The sequence below is a fragment of the Pectinophora gossypiella genome, chromosome 24 (assembly GCF_024362695.1).
Source record: "Pectinophora gossypiella chromosome 24, ilPecGoss1.1, whole genome shotgun sequence".
Lineage (NCBI taxonomy): Eukaryota > Metazoa > Arthropoda > Insecta > Lepidoptera > Gelechiidae > Pectinophora > Pectinophora gossypiella.
Genome location: NC_065427.1, coordinates 3354925 through 3368985, shown reverse-complemented (window position 1 = coordinate 3368985; position 14061 = coordinate 3354925). Strand labels below are relative to the sequence as shown.

Genomic DNA, 14061 nt, shown 5'->3' with positions numbered 1-14061 from the left:
CGTTGCTACCCATATAGCTATTTAGATTAGGTACGTGTAGAATTACGTTGCTACCCATATAGCTATTTAGATTAGGTATGTGTAGAATTATGTTGCTACCTTCTTGATCAAAATAATAATGTGTGGAAGATGTGTTGTGCCTGGGTGTAATAACAGGGGTCATCATTTATACTTAAAAACGAAGATAAAAAATGTTTTTTTTTTTCTGTTATCCGTGAAATTAGGCGGCTAAAGTTGTACAGCGCCATCTATATTTTTTTTTTTTTTTTTTGGGAACGTAGCCTGGAAAGTCTCTTTACTTTATAATTTAAATTTCTGAACGGAATGTGCTCATTACGTGTTGCCATTGGTGCTAATTCCTGCAGACGCCATCTAATTTTATTTTAAGTTATACCTGTAATTTTCTTATCCGTTGAAAAAGAAACGGACGGGTAATCGACAGGCATAAAATTTATGCAACACACGTCAATTTTAAGCAGAAATCTAAAACAACCGTCTAAAAATTTTACATCGGCCAATAACCCGACAGAGTTAAGTAGACAGCACGTCAAACGAATTACATACCGGCGGGATGCCTATTTTATTCATCTCGCCGGTAATCATCCGTCCCTTTAATTTTCGACGGAAAAGAAAATGACGGATATAAAAAATAAAATTAGTAGGTGTCTGCAGGAATCGGGGCCATTATTTAGTTAATATAAATATAATGTTTAAATATACCAATAATACTTACGTTTTAAAAAACTTGTTTTCCCTTTAAATAGTTTTGTGCACGAATTTCAACCTTACCCTACAAATGCGATATAATTTGAGTAACACCTAATTTTAAAATACTGATTTTTATTCCGAATGAAAACAAAATCGATACCGATGCGTGTTGTATAAAAATCCGTCGTTTGCCCATCACTATTTCAGTGATTAATAGCGTAAATATGACAACGCAAGCGTACCATCACCGCGGTATACCCTAAGCACATGATATGAAACGCTTGAAAAAATAAACCGAATCTAACATTACTGAAATACCGACAGACAACTTCATTAAAACCTACATTAGAACAACAATAGCTTGACTTAACGCGACCAAAATGTAAAGACACTTTACGTCATTGCTTTTACAGTGACCGTATATGGTTTTAATTTCGCCGGACAGCCACGTAGCCATAGGGCTGGGTATAATATTAGCAGGACTTACGCTATGTCTATCGTACGTATAACCTCACTGGATGCGGTCCGTTGACGCGCACATTGCAAGCGTGACGTCACAATGACGTCACACGTCGTCCATCACAAATGCTACTTGCATTGTGGGTTCCTGGAACGAGGGAGAATAAAAATCATAAAAATGGTTCGCCTGATCACAGAAGGACTACCCAATGTATATCAAATCACACACATAAATAGAAAACTTATAAACAGACGGAACAGCCTCCGTGGGCTAGTGGTTAGAGCGTTAGGCTCACGATCTGGAGGTCCGGGTTCGATTCCCGATGGGGACATTGTCGAAATCACTTTGTGAGACTGTCCTTTGTTTGGTAAGGACGATTCAGGCTCGAATCACCTAATTGTCCGAAAAAGTAAGACGATTCCGTGCTTCGGAAGGCACGTTAAGCTGTTGGTCCCGGGTATTAGCCGTACCTTCACCACCTCCACCAACCCGCATTAGAGCAGCGTGGTGGAGAATGCTTCATACCCCCTCCGGTTGATTGAGGGGAGGCCTGTGCCCAGCAGTGGGACGTATATAAGCTGTTTATGTTTATATAAACAGACGACAAATTCAATATTCGATTCTCAATAATCATTATAATACAAGTGAGTTATAAAAACTGCCTATTTCTCCGTGTGACGGCACATTTCACAAAATTAACAAAAGCTATCTGTCAGGTTTCAAGTTATACTGTTTGACAGTTATCTTGTTTGTTGATATGTGACGTCACTGGCCGAAATATCACGTGACCAGTCATTTTCGCGTGCAATTTAAAATAATTGAAGAAAAATATGTTTTTTTTTATTAGTATATAAGGCTTTTTTCGAGAAAATAAAATATTTTAAGTGGTATAAAATAAGCGTCTGTAATTTTTAAAATACTTATCAGAAAACTGTCAAGTTATTATTGTGTATGGCAGACAAAAATAAAATATCCTGCGTGGATCATATATCTGTCTAGCTGAAGCTCCCCTAACCAAGTCTCTGCCGCATCCGTCACACAGTGCAACTCGGCTATGCCACCTGGGAACCAGTTCAGAGGGCACTCGTTCACTATGTGAGATATGGTTTGATCCGGGTGACCACATTCACAGTATGGCGACTCCTTTAAGCCCCAACTGTCAAGTAGCCAATTGTGACGAATTTTGGTGTACGGACGACTATAGACTCTTCTCTTCTGTCGTGTGGGTTGTGAGGTGGATTACCAACCTCATGAACCCTGGTGTCAGGATTACTATTGAGCCGCCAAAGCCCCTGACATGACTCATGTAACGACTACGTACTTACATCAGTAAGTAGTAACCAGCAACGCCTTAACGTGCCTTCCGAAGCACGGATCATCTTACTTTTGGACAATCTGGTGATCAGTCAGTAATGTCCTAACCAAACCGGGGACCACAAAGTAATTTTTGTGATATGTCCCCACCGGGAATCGAACCCAGGACCTCCTCGGGAGGGCTATAGACTGATAAATATATTTATTTGTCAAAGAATAACAATACACCGTTCCAATACTCACACACGTATCTCAGACCATGACAAAGGCCTCTTGGCCGCGGAACAGGAAGGGGTGTTGGTCGATCATGGTCTGCACGATGTCCTCGAGGTACGGGCGGCACATCTCGAAGCGGCCCATGTCGGAGAACTGCACCGGCAGCAGCGTAGGCCACCAGCAGATGGCAAGGTTCTTGCTGTCCATCGAGTTGAGCTTCGAGTTGTCCGCAACTCTGCGGTCAAGATTTATATATTTATTTTTAAAAATCCTGGTGGGGACATCATGAAAAATATGTTTTTGTTCCCATTTCCTCCCACATTTTTGAGGGCTTGGTTGGTTATCTCGTGCCCACATGCCTGTTCACTTTCTTATACCTCTAATCTGCCGAGATACGGGACACAATATATTTGACATTGTGTTTAGTCGAGATCCGCGTTCCAGCAGACAATGAAACATCTGTAGCTGAGCGATTATATTCGCTAATACAATAGTACAGTCATGAGCAATATAATGTACCCACTTGAGGACTCTGTCGCACTAACATATTTGACATTTAGTGAGACTTACAGTTCAATTTGTCAAAAAAGTTAATGTGACATGGTACCAAAGTGTATGTGTGTATTAATGCTCGTGACCGTACGTACCTGGAGAAGTGATCGAGCAAGTAGTCGAGCGTGGCGCGGGCGACGGGCGTGAGCGCCGTGTTGAGCAGCGAGCGCAGCGCCAGCAGCCGCCAGCTGCGGTCCTTCAGCTCCACGCCGCCCGCGATGCAGCCACGCATAGCTGAGGGAAACGATACTATTTGTGAGGGCCAAAACTAGCTTTTTTAATTCCAATTTACCCCGTGACGTGAGCCCAGTTGGTAGAACGCTTGCCTCTCTCTTTGAGAACGCTGGTTCGAATCCAGCACAGGCCTAAAGCAATGATTGTCGAATTTGTTTTCGAATTCATGTTTAAATGATTATCACGTTCTCAGCGGTGAGAGAAAACATCGTGAGGAAACCCACATTCCCGAGAAATGCATTTTCGGAGGTATGTGACCTAATCTATATTGGGCTTGTTATCCCTTCGCGGGTTGGAAGGTCAGACAGGCAGCCGCTTCTGTAAAAAACCGGACCTGTCAAATCTTCAGGTTAGGTAAGCGGACCCTGTGAAAAACGGGAAGCTGCTAAGAAGATGGAGTGTATCCCGTCTGAAGGATGAGTTACGAAAAATAAAAGCAGCCAGTTGGAGTTTTTTTAAGTGTTCTACTTTCCGATCATTAGGGAATAAATATAACACTACGCAAAGGGTTATAATGTAAAAATATAAATGTTTATTTACTCAAATAGTATGGAAAACTGTCAAAATTTAAGCATACTCAACAATAGCGACACCTGGTGGGATGGGAGAAGATACGCTCCGTTGCTCTACATTTGATATCAATTTATCACGAATTTTAGCTGGCCAGTATGGAGAACTGTCAAAAACAGTGCTGCCACCTACATTTGAGCTTCTAGTTCTTATCCTCATCTAGTAAGTAACGCTAATATTCAAAATTATTTTATTTTAAATTCAATATTAAAATATCAATGTCACTTACCCGCAATATCCTCTAGCTGCGCCATGCTAGCTTCATCCAGTAGCGGAGGCAGTTTCTTGGAGAAAAAGTCTTTGAGCGCTGTCGCCACGGCGTTCACTGGAATGTCTAGAGACTCCAGGTCTATGTTGGGATCTGTAAATACGCATTTCAATATTATCATTCATGATCATCATCATCATCTCATTATCAGCATCAGCATTAACCCGTTTTTCCATAGAGTACGCTTACCTAACCTGAAGATTTGACAGGTCCGGTTTTTTTACAGAAGCGACTGCCTGTCTGACCTTCCAACCCGCGAAGGGAAACCCAGCCCAATACAGGTTAGGTTACATGTAGCATATCGGCGAGATGCCTATTTGATTGACCTGGATTATACATTCATTTATTTTAAAATTAGTCTTTCCTTTGCGGCGGATAAGAACTTAAAAAAAAATTAGGTGTCTGCAGGAATCAGGGCCATTACAGTTGTTACCTTCATAGAACTTGTTGAATAGCATTTCTACGTGCGCGCGGTTGCCGGGAACGCGATACAACCCCTCTGACGCGAGCCCCTCCCGCTCTATGAACTCCACGCACTTCTCCACGAACAACGGAACTCCATGTGGACCCTGGGACACACACACATTCATTACAAAAACATACAGTCATCAACAGCTTCTCAAGATCTGAAGAAATTACTTGACAATATCACCAAAGAGGTGCATTAAAATTGTGATGGGTGAGCCAGATCTGGGGGCCTAGCACTGTAAGCATGCGACTCTTTCTCGCCGCGACAGAGATCATCTGTCTCTCTCTGTGCAGTACTGTGAGAGAGTGACGGGTGACGTACTTGTCACATTATATAAAACTCATTTAAAACTGTAAGTATTTTTTTTACTAAAAGTTCAAAATCTCCTTGCAAAGTAAATATAAAAACATTTGTCGTGAGTAATTTATTTTTTACAAAATGGCAACGCAGGGTGGAATGACGTAAGCAGGGCTAACCTTGAAACGTTAGCTGTCACTTTTTAGCATACCTGCGGGCTTAGCACCGTAAGCGCGCGACTCTTTCTCGCCTCGACATACGTCACCCGTCACTCTCTCACAGAAACAGAAAGAGACAGACGATCTCTGTCGCGGCGAGAAAGAATCGCGTGCTTACGGTACTAGGCCCGCTGGTTTTCTTATAACATGGCCATAGTGCCCTTACCTGTGGCCCCCAGTTAGCAGCACTGTTGGCAGCATTGGCGAGCGGCTGCGCGTTCTTCTTGTCCTTGCTCTTGAAGTCCTTATGTCGCCGGTCGTGCTTGCTGAACGGGTGCTGGCGGCGCCGCGAGTCCGCTGCGCTCGAGGACGAGTTATCTTGCGCTGAAGACGGGTACTCCCCGCCAAGGATCTGATGGGATAGAGTTTGAAATTGTAAACCCCTGATTGGCTATATCAACTTACCTGCATAATGGAGAATGTTTATTATAACACAAGTCTTGTCACAAATACTGAGGGGGATGGTGATTATAAGTTGATAACAAGTGGAATTTCCTGTCGAAAAATTCATGAAAATTTCGGTGATTTTTTTGTAAGTATTTTCGGTTCCGTACTTTTGCGCACACAGAATCATGGTCTCAATCATGCCTCCGTGGCCTCCGTGGTCCAGTGGTTGAGCGTTAGGCTCACGATCCGGAGGTCCCGGGCTCGAATCCCGGTGGGGAAATATCACATAAATTACCATGAGATCCCTAGTTTAATTAGGACATTACAGGCGGATCACCTAATTGTCCGAAAGTAAGATGATCCGTGCTTCGGAAGGCACTTTAAGCTGTTGGTCCCAGTTACTAGTTACTGATGTAACTAAGTAGTCGTTACATGAGTCATGTCAGGGGCCTTTAGCGGCTCAATAGTAACTCTGACACCAGGGTTGATGAGGTTGGTAATACACCTCACAACCCACATGAGAGAAGATCATACCTCAAAGTTTTCTTCACGTTGTCACTAACACCCTGTATATACATGATCACACACTCGCAGTATGAAATTTTGCTGAGAGGAAGTCTATACACAGCAGTGGGTGGATACAGAGACAAGAGAATGAGAGAGAAAGAGACAGATAGACTCAAAAATATTGATCACCTTATGTGTTTGGGTCTCGTGGTGCGGCGGCGGCGGCAGAGGCCTCGGCCTTCTCGTCTCGCCGTCGGAACTGCCTTCACTCGACTCGCTACCTGCAATCATAAATAACCCATTTGTATTCAACATGTATGTATACACCAGGTGTGGCCACCCGGTCGATCGCATCTGTTAGTCCAGTCGATCGTATCAAGGCAAAACATACAAATACCTATATAGACCAGACTGCACAACGTAATCACCAACTACTGCACGCATCATCTTGTACGTATAATTATTCAAACACTACTCCGTCACGTTTTTAGGTTTCAAAAAGTATGTAATAGGTTAGTTTCCAACTAGTCGAATCAGTTACTTTTTACTAAACGAAGTTAAATTAAGCCGTTGGTCCTGGTTATTGCTTACTGATGTAAGTAAGTAGTCGTTACATGAGTCATGTCAGGAGTCTTTGGCGGCTGAATAATAATCCACCACCAATGCGAAACTATAGCCGATGTTCACAGCTTGCCAGAACAATTTAAGTTCTTCGATAATGTCGAACCGAAATTTTGAATAATGTTTTCAAAAAGGCTGTTAACATTACCTTTATCGTCTTGCGTTCTCGCTCGGTAGCCAGTCGGCAATTCGGGCGGGCCCACGAACATCCCCAGCTTGGGCACCCGCGGACTCTGCACCGCTACCAGGTTACCTAAAGACCTGCAACACACATACACATGGAACTAACATAATATAAGCTTAAGCCTGAGTTAAAAATGCCTTTTTAGACTCTTAGGAATAGTCGTTTGAACCCCCATATATGTCCATTGGATTTGCGGTGAAAGGAAACATCGTGAGGAAACCCACATTCCCAAGAAATGCATTTTCCAAAGGGACCAACGGCTTAACGTGCCTTCCGAAGCACGGATCATCGTACTTTCGGACAATCAGGTGATCAGCCTGTAATGTCCTAACCAAACTAGGGATCAGAAAGTGACTTATGTGACATGTCCCCAGCGGGATTCGAACCCGGGACCTCCGGATCATGAGCCCAACGCTCAAACACTGGACCACGGAGGCCGTTAGAAGATCATTAGAAGGTCCAGAAAGTCGATAACCTGTTTCCACCTGATTATCAACACGCAAATTAAAGACGCACGTGTGAATACCAACCGTTTCTTATAATGCCTGGGCGCGTGGTGCGTGTTGTGTCTCCTGCGGGCGTGCACGCGGGCGCCGCCGCCCGACGCTTCGCTCGACCCCGAGCTGTCCGTCTCCGAGAACGCTACGGACATACACGACACATATCAACATCATATATTACACCTATTTCTATTAGGCACTCTTCTCTCGTGTGGGTTGTGAGGTGGATTACCAACCTCATGAACCCTGGTGTCAGGGTTACTATTGAGCCACCAAAGGCCCATGACATGACTCATGTAACGACTACTTACATCAGTAAGTAGTAACCGGGACCAACGCTTAACGTGATCTTCGGAGAGCTTTGGAGGGCCGAAGCACGGATCATCTTACTTTCGGACAATGAGGTGATTAGCCTGTAATGTCCTAACCAAACTAGGGATCACAAAGTAATTTTTGTGATATTTCCCCATCGGGATTCGAACCAGGGACCTTCAGATCGTGAGCCTAACGCGTAACCACTGGACCACGGGGCCCGTTATTGGGGACTTTCACGACTCAATGACGGACTTTGAACCGGCGTGCGTGTATAAAACCTAATGAAGCTGACCCTGTGAAATCGGGATAATGCTGGAGAGATGATGGCTCTGCAGGAGAAGCCTTTGACAGTTGGGAGTGTTGTCGGTTCATTCTCCTACTCATCAGAGTCTGGAACCAGGTGTTGTCGCGAGCTTGATGCCCACATAGCACACGGTTTGGTGGTATTTTGGCGTGGTAACACGCAAATTAATAAACATTCATTGATTTATATCTCTATAGTGTATGACTTACATAAAAGGTACTCACAAGGCTGGTGCAGCGGCGTCTTCTCGTGTCGCCGGTGTCGTCTCAGTCGCATCATCGACGGCGCCTCCATGTACTCGTTCGGTTCCTTTATCTGAGTACACAAATTATATTTATATTCAATAATCTATTTTGTTTTACTTTTGATGGGTTTGCTCTTGGCCCCAGACTCATCATTATTATGATCTACTAGCTTTGGCCCGCGACTTCGTCTGCGTGGCATGTTATAAAATAGAGATCTTTGTGTGTGTGGGAGTGCATCTAACTTATGCAGTTTAGATTTTTTTGATACAACATTTTTCCCGCTAACTCCCATTTTTCAAAATACAGCCATAACTAAACTTTATATGTATTTACTAAGGTATGCATGCATGCTAGATTGAAAATATCTACTCGTATCTTACGCGGTTTAGATTTTTTCATATTCCCCTTCCCGTGGGAATTTCGGGAATCCCTTTTTAAAGACCAACGTGTGAATACCATTTCTTCTTGTAGGGTTATTGTTAGAAGCCTCCGACCCCCCCCCCCCTCCTACAACTACCCCTCCCCCGTAGGCGTCCTCTTGCTTGCTTTTCTCTTCCAACTCCACCACATACGTAAGCAGAGACAATGGAATTCCATTTGCTTCGATCCTGGCACACTTCTCTTGGTTCCTTCACATTCATCAATCGTTTCATACACGCACGCCGGTTCAGAATAGTTTGTACTGGACCTTTCCAACTCTACCACTTGCATTATAAATCTTTTTCGTAAGTCTACTTTCATTCATTCTCTCTACATGTCCGAACCATCTGACGACATCTTTCTCAATTCTTCAATTTCTGTCACACCACAACACTCTTTTTTTATTCTTTTTTTTTATTAAATAAAAATAACAACCTATTACACCTTATCACACTATTTCTTATTATAATAATATCATTTATATTCAGCTCAATGACATATTGATTTTTGTTTTTGGTGTGTTTGGCGTCGACTTTATGACGATACATAGATCGAAAGAATTTCGAGTCCAACTGGGCACCCTCAGGCCTGTTGTCTTAAACGTTGTACCGGGTGAGAGCCTTCAGCGCTCCCCATTTGTCCGGCCAAGTAGTTAATGCCATCTGCGGCAAATCTACAAGAAGTCACGTCAAAAAAAAAAACTTTCATTTCTTCTGCATTTATTCGACTCTCATATTTGTTCTGCTAAACCCAATATTCACTACAGTACATCAAGCAAGGCTCTCACCTGTGCGTACTGCGCATCTAGTTCAGTTTCTGAGCTCACTCCGGACGGATGGTGGTGATGGCCGCTCTGCTGCCCGCTCGAGTGAGACCAACCGGACCGCTGAGACTGTACGAATGACAAGAATACCAATCATACAGGGTGTTAGTGACATCGCAACGAAAACTTTGAGGGATGATTCTGACCCTGATTCTGAGTTGATATCAAGTAGAATTATGGAACTGAAAATAATTAAATTAAAACGTTTCTTTCATGTTTAGGTCGTAGACAATTAGGCAGTTTGAAATTCTGATTACTAAATAAAGACAGTTCTAAAGGTAACAAAAATGAATTTTAATAAAGAAAAATATAATAATAAGTGCGACATTTTGTCACGTTCTTCTATGACGCCACAGTGTGCTTTTTCATACAAATTCCATAGTGATTTCGTGTTTTGACGTTTAGTAAAAAGTAACTGGTTTGACTAGTTGGAAACTACCTTACTGATATCACGTGGTTTCCACGATTTGTGCCCGGTTAATGACAACAGGCTCGCCCGCTTGTTACATGGGATTTAAACATTTGGCCATCGTGGATACATGCGTGGGTTATATTGATTAACTATTAATATTTACCTTTCTTTCTCTGTGCGGAGGTCCTATAGTGATGTGTTGTAGGGCGTCGCTGACCATAGTGTAGTTGTTCATATCCAATTTGCCAGGTTGCTGAAATAAGAATAAACATTAAACATTTCCTCCGGAAAACAAGAGTGAGGGGGGGAGAGAGAGAGAAAGAGAGAACGTTTATTTCGCATAACTGCACACAGAAAAGTGAAGCAAATAACAAAGCAAGAAAAATAAATATATGTAGAAAAACTATTTTATATATATATATATATATATATATATATATATATATATATATATATATACATATATAGTTTTTCTTTTTGTAAAAGTTCTAATTAGTTATTTATTCTGCATGTTATATAAACCATGCCCATAGGAACGGGTCCAGCTTTTATGTCTGCTCCGTAGAGAATTAGATAAAACCCATGACCCTATATGTCGCCCCGGAGGGGGTCACGATCCCCATGACCCCTCCCCCCACCTCTGCCATGTGCCATGCTCATGTTAACAAACAATCTGAATTTACCTACTTATCACAAAGAACCACGCCAACACATTGAAGTCATAATAACTTGTACCTATAAACTGGTTACTAGTAAGTTACTTAAGTAAGTTAGATCCCGAAAATTTCGGTATCTCGCGAGATTGATATTTCCAATCCCGATCTCGAATTTGCGATCTCGAGTTGGGATTGCGTTCCCTAATGTATACTTAAGACTAAGACTATAATGTGAAATTCCTACCTTCAGAGTCTGCGAATGTCTGACCCTGTGCGGCGGGGGGTGCGGTCGGGTACGGCCCGTGGTGAACGCGCGGTGCCCGTAGCTGGGCGGCTGCCATAGGCCTCCACCATCTATATACAAATTGGGTTATTACTTTGCTAGGAAAGTACGTACATATGGTTTAGCAAAAAACATGGTATAATAATACGCTTGGTATTCTCATTAGTGTCAGCGCATCAACGTGCGAAATAATTACAAACGCTAGGTGGCGCTACTGTCGTGTACACAGTCAATACGAACTTATCTTCCGTCACGTGGATTGCGAGATCATTGGCCAATCCCTAACGCTGGTAAAATTAATATAATCAGTTCCAAAATCTGTACAAAACTCAGAGAAATTACAGAATGAGGAATAATAGTACGGCAACTCTCCGCTCCCCACCAGCGGCTGAACTAGGTTGAGGTAAACCCCTCGGTCTTACTTTAGTCTTCAATCGAATGAGGGTCAGACGTCACACACACACAGTACGATAACGTCAATGTGTAGTGTGTGTATAAAACGAGGTTTTTTGTATGGACTGTCTAGGGAGTGCTTTGGGCTAGTTTTGAACTACATTTTGTCTGAAACTTTTTGGGGGAGGTGTACACATACAAGACACACCTACTCTCTGCCGCACACTCATAAGAAAACATCGTCTTTATACACGCACACCTAAACAAAACCGTCACACAAATAACACGGTCAATCGTTCATATTCTTCGGCAGAGCGGAACGCGTATGGTTGCCAACTCATATCTATAATTTCCCTGAGGTATAAAATCATGCGCATAAAAATATTCGTGTAGAATTCTAAAAATGTCGTGATAAACATCAAATTTTAAAACAGCAACCGAGACTCGTGTTGGTCTATGTCTACAAATGAAAAAACCCATATCATTTTAAACAAATCGTCAACATCTACACTACCTCAAAAAAAAAAAATATTCATGCAAACTTAAAAAAAACATCCTTTATTAACATAAAAAATACGAGACGAAGTAGAAAGTTTTGAGACTAAATGAAAAAGGTAACAAATACTTCGATATGTTTATTATAACTATTATATCGTCTACCTATCTACATCATTCATCATACCTTGGTGTGGCAGCTGGGACGCTGGCTGTGTCTGAAGAGGTGGATAACTGGACTTTAAACATAAATATCAAGCGTAAACAGTTCTCATACAATTCTACCGAACTTGCACCAATGCGATATCCTCCTAAGGCCCACGGCCCTACTAGTAGTACTAATCCCATTCAATTATTGTTCTTTTTAAGCTAACTTTAGTTTATACTTTTTATTATCAGTGTTGTGTGCGTCTATAATTGGCAGGCATACCGGAACTTTTCCTATGTGTATTTTATATTGTGTGTTTGTGTATGTACTGCTGTTGATGTACCATAATAAATAAATAAATCCCATTGTTTAACTATTGTGTCTGGAAATCCGGGCCTTACGACGATATTGTTTATCATAAGTGTGATTTTCACTTACAAAGTATGCTCGACCCTTAACAGACGGCGATTCGGCTTACCACCTATCGCGTTGGTCTATCAGAAAGCTCGGCGAGGCAGGGGTACTGGGTTTATTATGCGATGAATGTACGCATTTGAACTTAGGTATACTTATATCGACATTTTTACCTTTTTCATTTAATCTAAACGAATTTTAAACCCACTTACAATTCACGCTGTTGTAACAAAAAAAACATAACAAGAAAACAATATAGGTGTACGACATGACAGTACTATCTACAAACAAAACTGAACCCTCCACAGGTATAAAAGGCCGATATTGGCTCGTCATGCAATCACCTGACTCGTGTGTGCTGAGAGAATCCTCGGAGCAGTTGAGATCCGCTGCGTTATAACAGGATTTTATTTACATTTTGAAGGTTTTTAACGTCGACTCATAGAGAAAACCATGTAAGCGCCATTTTGAAAAAACACATTTGGATGTGTTTTTTTTTTCTACTAAACCACGCAATAGCCAAGCTAATTTCAACCCAGGTAAAAAAAATATACATAGGCAATTACCAACTAGTCAAATCAGTTACTTTTTACTATATATCATGGCACTTGCAACAGTGTCGAAATATCGGGAGTCTCATATCCCCATTTAAACGCGGTAAGAACCCGTTATTATGTTTTAATTACTTTTTACTAAACGTCAAAACACGAAATTACTATGTTAAAGCAACCTATGACGTCAAAATGTCGCACTTATTATTACATTTTTGTTTATTAAAATTCATAAATAAGTTAAATAGAAAAAAGGAGACGTTTTTGTCACCTTTACATCTGTCTTTATTTAGTAATCAGAATTTCATAATTTATCTTTGACCTAGGAAACTACCCGATTCTTAACTGGATGGAAAATCAAATGAAGAAAATCACAAGAGAATGTGATTTTTCTAAAATGCGCTTACGTGGCTTTCACTATAAAGCGACATGTAGTTTTACCTACAAGTTATTACGAAAGACAACGATTAAAACATATTGACACCGAACAAAGTAACGCCTTACTGGATACATAGAAGGTTACAGAATAAATAATTCAGTCATCAGAAACCTCTCCCATTTGTCACGGAAATGTGTAAGGCGATTCTCACACTGCCCCGCATGATGCAGCGTAGCGCGTGGATGCGTGTTCTTCCATTGCTTGTAAGTATCTCCGTTTGTATAGAAAACACGCACGGTGCGCGAATTTCTTTGCTATCCCTAGTTTGGTTAGGACAATATACAGGCTGATCACCTGATTGGCCGAAAGTAAGATGATCCGTGCTTCGAAATTAGTCGTTGGTATGTAGTCGTTACATGAGCCATGTCAGGCGCCTCTGGCGGCTCTATAATAACCCTGACACCAGATAAGAAGGGCCATTAGTAATAGTAACTCACGCGATAAGTCGTGCATCCTGTGATCTGGTGGCGCCGGCTCGGGCGGCGTGCTCGGCGGTGGGTATACGCTGAAACCTGTACAGAATGGTGGTTAGAATATTGAGCTCACAATCTGTCCTTTTAACATAAGCAACGTGATAAAATTAATTGATCGAGTCGATAAGTTTGATTTTTACATGGAGTATCCGCGGGATGGTTTGGGCTAGCAGCAATTGAAAACG

The 14061-nt window shown here is 41.9% G+C and overlaps 1 protein-coding gene across 4 annotated transcripts in view; it reads right to left on the bottom strand.

Moving 5' to 3' along the window:
* Positions 1-290: 290 nt before the first annotated feature.
* Positions 291-14061, bottom strand: part of LOC126377809 (rho GTPase-activating protein 190) — a 42832-nt gene continuing 29061 nt past the window's right edge. For 3 of the 4 annotated variants that reach the window (XM_050025674.1, XM_050025673.1, XM_050025675.1), the window contains exons 25-39: positions 13841-13915; positions 12758-12802; positions 10925-11034; positions 10188-10277; positions 9577-9681; positions 8349-8439; positions 7536-7647; positions 6970-7082; positions 6390-6481; positions 5473-5658; positions 4756-4891; positions 4284-4415; positions 3346-3484; positions 2726-2933; positions 291-1315 (exon numbers count right to left, since the gene is read on the bottom strand). In XM_050025674.1, coding sequence (XP_049881631.1) covers positions 2735-2933; positions 3346-3484; positions 4284-4415; positions 4756-4891; positions 5473-5658; positions 6390-6481; positions 6970-7082; positions 7536-7647; positions 8349-8439; positions 9577-9681; positions 10188-10277; positions 10925-11034; positions 12758-12802; positions 13841-13915 — 1625 coding nt within the window. In that variant the 3' untranslated portion in view covers positions 291-1315; positions 2726-2734. The remainder of the gene's footprint in view (positions 1316-2725; positions 2934-3345; positions 3485-4283; positions 4416-4755; positions 4892-5472; positions 5659-6389; positions 6482-6969; positions 7083-7535; positions 7648-8348; positions 8440-9576; positions 9682-10187; positions 10278-10924; positions 11035-12757; positions 12803-13840; positions 13916-14061) is intronic. The other variant, XM_050025676.1, reaches the window with a different exon arrangement.